This window comes from Octopus bimaculoides, chromosome 7, assembly GCF_001194135.2.
Source record: "Octopus bimaculoides isolate UCB-OBI-ISO-001 chromosome 7, ASM119413v2, whole genome shotgun sequence".
In the NCBI taxonomy this organism is placed as follows: domain Eukaryota; kingdom Metazoa; phylum Mollusca; class Cephalopoda; order Octopoda; family Octopodidae; genus Octopus; species Octopus bimaculoides.
In genome coordinates this window covers 41,742,401-41,753,032 of record NC_068987.1, presented here as the reverse complement: position 1 = coordinate 41,753,032, position 10,632 = coordinate 41,742,401, and the positions used below count along the sequence as shown (strand labels likewise).

The window sequence follows — 10,632 nt, the reverse complement described above, 5'->3', positions numbered from 1 at the left end:
GGATCAGTGTCTCTGCCTTCCCAAGCTAGTTTTCCACCACATTTCTTAAAAATTGTGGTAGAGGCCTTGGTCTCAGGACCACTCATGTCTAGAAACTGAGGTTGGGGGTAAGCAAGGGCATGCTCTCCCTAGAAAATTCAGCTCTGAGAAAGCCTCATGATAGCAAAGGAGAATGAGCACCAGCCAGCCCAAAGGTTGGGGTGGGCTGCACCTGCCTACCTCAAAAAGGAAGGTGCAAACCTTCATGCTGGGTTGTGCAAGCATGACTTGCCTTATGATGGCTGCTGGCCTGAGGAGAAGCCTGAGGTAGTGGGCAGTTGGCATGGAAGGGGAACTGAGGTGTGTGAGGAATTGAGGAAGAGGAGGGTGGATGTGTGATGTGCACAGAAGGCTAGGTGGAGGGGCCAGGGTGAAAGATTTGTGGGGGTCAAGGGAAGAAGGTACAAGTTGTGGTGGTCAGGAAATAGCAAGGGGACTGGAGGTGTGGGGGTTTTGGTGAAGGAAGAAATCTGTGAGAAGGTGGTGGAGGTCAGGAGAAAGAGTGACAGAGTGATGACAGGAGTGTTAGCATTTGAGGAAGAAGTGGTGAGGGTGATTTGTGGGTATGGTCAGCAAAGTGGAAGAGGGATCGCCAAGAAAGAGCAGTTCTTTGATGAATTGGTTTTGGGCATGGGTGATTTTAATGGACATGTTGGGAAATGGATCCAGGGCTTTGAGAGTGTGTATGGAGGAAACAGGATTGGGGAGAGAAATGTGGAAGGAAGGATGCTGTTGGAGTTGTGTGTGGCAAACATGTGGTTTAGGAAAACAGAGAAAATGAAGGTAACTTACAGTGCAGGAGGAAATGAGACAGAAATTGATTTCGTGTTGGTTGGCAGAAAAAGCAGAAAATATCTGAGAGATGTGAATACCAGGGGAGTTGCAGCACAGGTTGATGGTTTCTGACTTGGATAAGAAGAAAGTTAAAAAGTGTATGAGAAAGGGAACGGTTGAGAGGAGAAAGGTGTGGATACTGAAGGAAGAAGAAACAAGAGCAAATTTTGAGGTGAGAGTTGGGGAGTTGGTAAGCATTGATGCACCAGATTTGTGGAAGTCTTTTAAAGAAGGGGTACTAAAGGCATGTGACAAAGTGTGTGGAAGGACAAAAGGTAAGAGAGATCGAGGAGATATGTGGTGTTGGAACAAGGAGGTGGGGTACATGATAGTGAGGAAGAAGGAGGCACACAAAGCTTTAGGACTGAGCAAATGAAAGTCAGGTATAATAACATGAAAAATTGTGCAAAGAGGGTGGTTGTGAGATCTATGAGGAAGGAGGCTGAGGAGGGGTTAAGTGGGCTGGATGAGAACCCAGATAGAGTGTTTAGGTTTATTAAATCAATGAAAAAAGACGGAAGAGATTTTGAGGGAGGAAGAAACATGAGGGGGAGTGATGGAAGGTTGAATTTTAGTGAGAAGGACAGGGGAAGAGTTTGGAAGGAATTATGAATGAGGAGAATGAATGGAATCAGAGAGTGGAAGTTGCTGTGGTGAAGGGGCCAGTGGAGAGGGTTAGTTGGGAAGAAGTAGTGGAGGCAATGAAGGAAATGAAAACAGGAAAGGCAGCTGGTCCATCAGAAGTAAGGAGATAGGGATTGCTGTGATGATGGAGCTCTGCCAGGGCGTGCTGGATGGAAGAGGATTACCAGATGATTGGGCACTAAGTGTGGTGGTACTGATCTTCAAGGGGAAGGGGGATGTGATGAGTTGTGGGATGTATAGGGAGTGAAGTTATTGGAGCATGCAATGAAGATAGTGGAAAAGGTTTTGGAGAGAATTCAGAAAGGGGTGGATGTGGACGAGATGTAATTTGGTTTTATACCAAGAAGGGAAACAATAAATGCAGTGTTCATTGTAAGAAGATTGCAAGAGAAATACCGAGATAAGGAGAAGGAGTTGTACATGTGCTTCATTGATCTGGAGGAGGCATTTGATAGGGTTCCAAGGAAGGTGATTGAGTGAGCATTGAGGAAGAGTGGTGTACTAGAGATAATAGTGAGGGCAGTAATAAGTTTGTATAAGGGGGTAAAGACGAGTTAGAATTGGATCAGAGCTGTTGGAGGAGTTTGCGGTGAAAGTTAGTGTGCATCAAGGATCTGTGTTGTCACTGTTGTTGATTGCAATAGTGGTTGATGTGGTGACGAAAAGTGCAAGAGAGGAATTGATAATGGAGATTCTGTATGTGGATGACCTTATTCTAAGGAGTGATACAATAGAGGGATTGAAGGAGAAGTTTTGGAAATGGAAGGAGGCATTTGAAAGCAAGGGTTTGAAGATAAACCTCGAGAAGACAAAGGTGATGGTGAGCGGTGTGGAAGGAGAAGTGTTAGTGAGTAAGGTGGATCTATGTGGTGTATGTGGGAGGAGGCTAATGGCAAATGTGGTGTTGTGTATGAGATGTGAGAAATGGATTCGTGGTAGATGTATGAAAATGAAGAAGGTAACTCCCAAGACTGGCAAGAGAATTTGTTGGTGGAAGATGTGAGAAAGGAGCTGGAGGGCTGGTGGAACCAGTGGAAATGTTATGTGATGAGGTGGAAACGATGAGGTTTTGTTATTTGGTAGATAGAGTGGATGTGAAGCAGCTGTGACAGCAAGAGCGAGACTTGGCTGAGTGAAGTTCAGGGAATGTGGAGCGTTGTAATATGAGAAAAGGTTCTCATTGAAGATGAAAGGAAGGATCTATAGGAGTTACATGAGAGCTGCAATGCTGTATGGGAATGAGACATGATGTCTGAGGGAGAGAGATGGCAATTTTGAGAAGGACCGAGAGAGCAATGGTGAGAGAAATATGTCAAGTAAAGAGGAGGACTGAAGATTTGATGGGGATGCCGGGGCTGGAGGAATTGGTGGAACAGTTGGCAAGGGTAAATGGAGTGCAGTGGTATGGGCATGTGTTGAGGAGGGTGTTTGAATTTGAGGTAAATGGACCACGAGAGTGAGGTAGACTGAGGAAAACATGGAAGGGACAGGTGAAGGAGGAGATTGGGAGGGTTGTCTTGAGAAGGGAGGATGCCCAAAACCAGGCGAGATGGTGTGAGAGTGGTTACTGTGGCATTGAAGTATATCTGACCACCCCTGTTAACAGGGACAAAACCCAGATTGAAAACAGTGGATAAATCTTATGAAAATGAGTCCAACACCCTAACCTCTAAGCCATGTCCCTCTAAATATATATATATGTGTGTATACATACATATATATGTATATATATATATATATATATATATTATTGTATGCAGACAAAGCTACATATTTAATACTTGTGCACAAATATTTTATCATACACATATACAATATTCATACATACATAGCTATGTTTATATACTCTATTATACACACATATACAATACACGTACATACATAACTATGTATTTTATACTTGTGCTTTATATTTATTATAGACATATATACGATATACTTCATTAATAAAGCATATTACTCTACCTCTGGTATTCAAGTACTATATTTTCCACCTTGTTTCACATTTATGTGCTTACTCTGGTGTATACAATATATGTACCTACATAGCTATGTATTTTAGATTTGTGCCTACATATTTTATTTATCTGATTATTTTTCATTTCCCAGGTGAATCACCGCAAACTCTTAGATGGCATATTTGCAGCATGTGGTGTCCCAGAGAAAGATTTCCGACCAATTTGCTCTGCTGTTGACAAACTTGATAAGGCAAGTCAATGTTGGTGATTCATTATGTTTCAAGAATATATTTTTAGATTTCAATCATTCCATCTAAATTGTCTTACAACTCACCTATGTACAGTCTCACACCTAACCTATCTACAGTCTCAAGCCTCACCTACACATCTCACCTATCTGCATTGCCTCACACCTCACCTACCTACACAGTCTCACACCTCACCTATCTACATTGTCTCAAACTTCACTTGCCTCTACTTTCAGCTAAATAGTCTCCTGTCTGTAACTAAAACTCCTGCAAATCACACCTCACTATCCTAAAAAGAGAAAGACTTAGATGTATCCAGAATAATGTGAACTTGGATACTCTACCTTAAATAAAGACAGGATGATAATTGCTTCAGCACCTTTACTCATATGTCTACTCTGTCAAGATTGACCTTAAATGATAAGTCTGTTCAATGAAGAATGACCTTTAATACGTCTGCTCAATCAAGAATGGCCTTTAATGTTAAGTCTGTTCAACCAAGAATGACCTTTAATCATAAGTCTGCTCAATCAGGAATGAATTTTGATCATAAGTCTATTCAATCAGGAATGACCTTAGATCATGCCTACTCAATCAGGAATGTCTAAACAACAAGTCTCCCTCAAATCACACCCTTCCTTCTTAAAAAAGATAATGTAATCCTGACTGTTCCTGAATAAAAAGGTGAAATGGTTGAATCTGGAATGATTTATTCATTGTTTGATGAGATTACCTGATGTTTAGCAGCAACAACAACTATCTTAGAATATGTCTCAAATCTCTTCATCTCGTCTATTTTATTAACGTTATCATGTTGCCAGAAGCCACTACATATGGTTCACTTCTACCATATCCATGGTGATAATGTCTGTTGACTCCTCACCAAATCTTCCTTTGGTTGTTGTTAAGTTGTTGTTAGGTAGAAATAAAGTTAAAGTTTTTTTTTTTAATGCTAGACTATGAAAACATTAACTAAGTAGTTCAACTTTCTCACCTGTGTGCTTACCTATGAAATAAAAATAAACCTAAGTATATCTGCCCCAAGTTCCATCTGACCCATACAAGCTTGGGAAAGTAGACATTAAAACAATATTGATGGTGTCTCTCTAAATAAAACATTGTACTATTTATTGACTTCTTTGTAGCTCAAGTAGTAGATTGTAAAAAACACAAATTGTGTGTGTGCATAAAATATTTGTCCTATATACTAAGTGAAAAGTAGTCCTGATGTCTTTGCTCACCTTGTTACTTGTGTTTTGGTGTTCCCTGTCAGTTGGTGACCCCTAGACCCAGTATGATAGTCAGTGTTGCTGTTGCTGAGGACAAGACAACCCCGCCTCATGCTGGTGCTGCAATAAAACATAGCCAGCACATTGTAAAGTGGTTGGTGAATGGAGATAGAGCAGAAATGACATTTTGGTGTTGCTTAAAATACAATGACCTCTCTAATAATGGTGCCAAGATGCCTGTAAAATGATGATGCTTACATGAAATTATAGATATACAAAGACATGCAAAGCAAGTTTATTTCTAGACATATGCTTTTTCACAGATATAAATTTATCATTAGTTGCAGCAGCAACAAGAATATTTTACATCCGTCATGGTTTTCTATGCTTGCGAATTGCTATTTACTGATAACTAGTTACTTCCATTCAAAGTTAGGTGGCTTACTCAGAGGGTCAAAACACCATATTGTAACCAATGATCACAAGGTCATGAGTTAAGGTATACAGTAATCCCTCACCGTATCGTGGTGCACTTACTGCACACTCAGTGCATCATGGATTTTTCTGGCTAATATATGTAAATTTATATCATAGACTCCTCAATATATAGTGGGTTTCTGCAGCCGATAGGTATCTATATTTTTTTAGATTTTAATTATTTCTGTGGTAAAATAAGCATTTTCATGCCCCAAAATTAATAAATAAAAATAGATTACAGTACTGTATTGTATAACACATTAATGAAAATATATTAAAAGAAAATACATAGTGTACTGTAGATGAGTAAACAAAGAATTGCACATACTGTATGGAAAATGAAACTCGGGAGGTGAGTGTGTGGTATTGTTTTGCATTTATAATATAATAAATATATACAAATTATAAAAATGATAAAGAATATATACAGTACAGCACTGTTTCTACTTCACAGATTTTCACCTACTGCTGAAGGTTTTGGAACATAACACCCTTGATAGTCAAGGGATTATTGTATTGCACTTACATTGGTTCATCACATTATATTAAATCCACAGTGACTTATGTAGTAAAATCTGAACATATGATCTTGTAGTCAGTTATCCAACATCTTAATTCATAGACTTTGTGCCTCATATGATTATAATAATGAAATCTTACAATATATTTATACATTTTCTTAACATTTTCTAAGATGGATTGGTGTGATGTTCGTAAAGAAATGACAGATGAAAAAGGCCTTGCCCCAGAGACAGCTGATAGAATATGGGAATATGTTAAATTGAAAGGTAACTTTTATAGTATCTCACCATTTTTTCTTTTCTCTTTATGTCTCTTTCAGTTTCTTTATCCTAAACCCCTCCCTCTGTTCTCTTAGTTCTCTTCTTTGTCTACCTTTTTCTCTTGTTCCTACTTTTTTTTCTCTCTTATGTTGTTCACTTCAATATTTTTGTTTCCTTTTGCTGCTATTTCCTTGCTTTTTACATAAAACAATTTCTTACTTCATCTTCGCCCCACCCCACCCTCTGATCTTTTTTTTACCAGTCTTTCCTTCCACTTCATTTTCTTTTATTCCAATTTTCTCTTCCACTCATTCTGTCTCTTTTAACCTTTTTTTCCATTCTCTTCCACCTCTCACTTTTCTTTCTTTCTCACCATTTCTATGATTTAATCACTTGAGGCAACAAAAGATCCTTCACCTGCTAGATTTAACAGCCAAATCTTCCCTAAATTATATTCTGCTATTTAAAGAAAGGCTGACATATCAGGTAATGTAGTTCTAAATAAACTATGCTTGAAAAGAAGATAGGAGGTTGATAGTAGAAACACCTTTGATCACAGGTCTTCTGGTTCAGATTTGCTCTGTAACCAAACAAAAATAACATCCCACTTACCTTTTTCTTTACCCTCCCTCCCTCCCTCTCTCTCTCTCTCTCTCTCTCTCTCCCTCCCTCTCTCTCTCTCTCCTCCCCCTCTATATATATATATTTCTACTGCCTTCCACCTTCTTTAGTAAACTCTTCACCAATATTCACAAGATTTGTACCTTTCTGGTGTTTATCTGTTTGAGTCCCTGACACCTCTCCTCAGTTAAATTTGAAATCCTTCATTTTTTTTTATAGAACTGTTTCACTTGCAGGCAAAATGGAACTTATTTTTATATAGCTATTTGACTTGCAGGCAAAATGGAACTTGTTGACCGATTAAACAATGATAGTGTATTGATGGCACAAAAACCTGCTGCTGAAGGTGTTGCTGACATGAAGTTGTTACTGAAGTACTGTGATATTTATGGTTGTCTAGACAAGGTAAGTTGCAAGCTCCACACCTGATGCATCCACATATATTGTTTCAGTTGTTTAATTCACCTATGTATTGGATAACTATGCCGACAAAAGCTGGTGCTTGGTCTCAGTTTCATGGTATTATAAGAGATACATTTCGTCTTTGCAAAGTGGCCAATCTGAGGCTAACAATGTCCTCAGAGTATCTTACTTATCTTTGGGAGATGAGAAATGTTAGATTGAATTACAGAATGCAGGAAAAGCACATACATTGAAATACATGACTTGTAGTCCATTTAGATGATTTGCTAAAGTAAATATGGTTCTAATTAACAGCAATGATCCAACGAGACCAATTATGTGTGTTACCCAGAGAACTAGGTCCCTTCCTTGAGCCACTTCCTATTGATATCCAGTCCCTATTCTTAATGTTGCCCCTCCCCCACCTCTTAACACCCTATCACACATTTCTCCACTACTTTCCTATCTGCTGTATTATTCTGCTGCTGGAAGAAATGAAAGCAGAACCTATTACTATATACCATACCATATTACCATTTCTGTACTGCCAGTCACCACTTCCTTTTCTCTGAGCTATATCCAGTTGGCATCCATCTGCATTCTAATAATTGTCCAACCCCATCATTCATATTTCTCACCCCACACCTGTTCATGTTTCGCTATATTCATCTCCCATATATAAATGACCACCTCCACTCTTATGTCTATATCTGCCTCTTACTCTCTTCCCATATTTTTACAACCTTATCTACTCTCCCTGATTCTTTTGTGTCCACCCTCTCTTCCATTCGTCTTCTTGGATATATTATCATCAGAGCATGTTCTGTCACCATTGTATTTATCTCTCTTTCAGGCAGCACTCCAGCCTCACCCCAACCCAACATACACCTATGTAAAATGCAAGTAACCATGAGTCTCTTCTCCCAAGAATAAACTCATTCATGCCGGGTCTCTCTAGAATCTTTGTTAATTGTATCTGAATATGAAATAGATGGAAAAAGAATGTAGAAGTGTGTACGGAGCACTGAAAGAAAGATATATGTATGTTGGCTTTTATAAAAATTTATTCATTCATATTGAGTCCACTTGGTCACAGTGGGGACTAAATAGAGCCACTGTATGTAGACTACTTTTTAATATGGGCCCTATTGCATTTTCAACTAAATTAGAGAAAGATTCATTTATTACATATTTCCATTGACCACAGCAGAGACCTGTAGTATCTGTCCCATAGCCTATAGTATCTGTCCCATAGTGTACTTAGCATACCAAGCAAGCTGTTCTAGCAAGAGGTGAGGTTAGGGGATTGGAGAGCCTGACATCTTATGAACTTGACTCTGTGTAACCCTAAGATAACAAGGCTGAGAATTAGTACCATAGACAGCTGATAGTGTGCTAGATAACCCTGTAAGAGATTAGAATTTCATTTCCAGTTATTAGCATTGTTTTTCTGAGAGGGGAATAGCTTGCAGTCATGTTTTCAACTGCATAAGTATGCCATTTTCTAGCCCAGTTAACTAACGATCTGTTAAACTATTGACCTATTAAGCTAATAGCCAATTAAACTCTAATAAGCCATCCTAGTTCATCATCATTATCATTTAACGTCCGTTGTCCATGCCTGTATGGGTTGAACGGTTTGGTTAGGGCTGGTAAGCTGAGGGGCTGCACCAGAGTCTAGTCTGATTTGGCATGATTTCTATGGATAGATGCCCTTCCTAATGCCAACCACTCTGAGAGTGTAATGGATACTTTTATGTGCCACTGGCATGGGTGTCAGTTTGCATGACACCAATATCAGCTGTGAATACGATTTCATTTGGCCTGATGGGTCTTCTTCTCAAGCACATCATTTGTCATTGCTTCCATGAGGCCCAGTGTTCGAAAGGTACTTTTTACGTACCACCAGCATGGGTGCTAGTTATACGACATCAGCATTGACCACAATGCCTCCTCTTGTTGTTATTTAGCCCCAGGCCAGTCATAATTGAGCTGATATCCAACCATAATCATTACATCTGTTTTACAGCATTGTGTACCCCATTATCCATTGTGTCCAAGATGGAACATCTGATTTGAGGGAGATTTGGCTGCTATTTCTTGTAGGTTGGGTAACTATGTAGGGGTTGTCTCTTTGGCTCTTCAGTAAACCAAACCAGTCTAACAGAAATATGTGATGCAAGAAGGGATGTAAGAAGAGGTATGAGAAGAGGTGCTAGAAGTACTAGGTTGTGTGTGCTTTAAGGTAATTTGATGGCAGATGAACTTAATGCATGTACAAACAAACTATCATTATAACAAATTTAAATCTACTTTATACAACAAATTTACACAATCCTACATATATTTTATATACTTTGTATAAAATATTCACTCAGTAAATGTGATATGCTAAATATTATATCAGATATGCTATTATATCAGACATACTTATATTATGTCAGAAACACTTATATTATATCAAACACAGTTGAATTAGTAGCCATCATCATATCATATATCCAGGCCTATTCCCCATTTTTTTTTTTAGGAGTGTGTAGCCATAACAAGACACACACTAGGCATTCCATCCATTTCCCAGCTGAAAGAGGTGAGCCCCGTCCTACGCTCGGATCAAGGCATAGAAATGGAACAAAAATTAGTAGTGCCTGACCAAATTTCTTACAATGTTTAGTTAGAGTGGTTGTGTTCTGAGATCAAATTCCATCGGGTTTTCACTTTGTTTTTCAGCCCTCAAGGGTCATTTAGCAGATATGGGTACCAGTCATATACTGGGATTACTTTTTTTTTACAATCCTGTGACTTCTCTATCAGAAATGAATATTTCACAATAAGCATTGCAACTTTATGAAGTCTAAATATTTCTTTTCTCTCTTCAGGTGTCTTTTGATCTGAGCCTCGCAAGAGGACTAGATTATTACACTGGATTGATATATGAAGGTATTCTCAAAGGTAAGGGTGTTCTAAGGTAAATGGACGTTTATACAAGAAGGGAACAAATAATGAACTGAAGATCATTATTAACTTTTAGTTGGTTTTGTATGCACACACTCCTATATAAATGCACATATACACACGCATGTTTTGAATGCACTCATATACTTACACACACTGCATGGTCAACAAGTTTGCTTTGCAATCACATGATCCTGGGTTTCATCCCATTCTATGGCATCTGAGTCAACTGTTGGTTACCTTTGCCTCAGGTTGCTTTGAACCTTGTGTTTGAAATTAGGGTAAATGAAAACTGTGGGTATAGGCCATGTGATCAAACAACTGAAAGTTTGTCATTGAAACTATCAGAGACCCATTTACTTACTTACTTTTCTCTGTGTGTGCGCACGCGCTCGCGCGCACACACGCACACACACACACACACACACACACACACACACAC

At 38.9% G+C, this 10,632-nt stretch overlaps 1 protein-coding gene across 1 annotated transcript in view; it reads left to right on the top strand.

Moving 5' to 3' along the window:
• The window catches only part of LOC106883735 (histidine--tRNA ligase), a 112,929-nt gene that overhangs the window by 84,169 nt on the left and 18,128 nt on the right, over positions 1-10,632 (top strand). The window contains exons 6-9 of the mRNA XM_052969549.1: positions 3,628-3,726; positions 6,125-6,218; positions 7,111-7,238; positions 10,115-10,187. Of these exons, the coding sequence (XP_052825509.1) occupies positions 3,628-3,726; positions 6,125-6,218; positions 7,111-7,238; positions 10,115-10,187 (394 nt within the window). The remainder of the gene's footprint in view (positions 1-3,627; positions 3,727-6,124; positions 6,219-7,110; positions 7,239-10,114; positions 10,188-10,632) is intronic.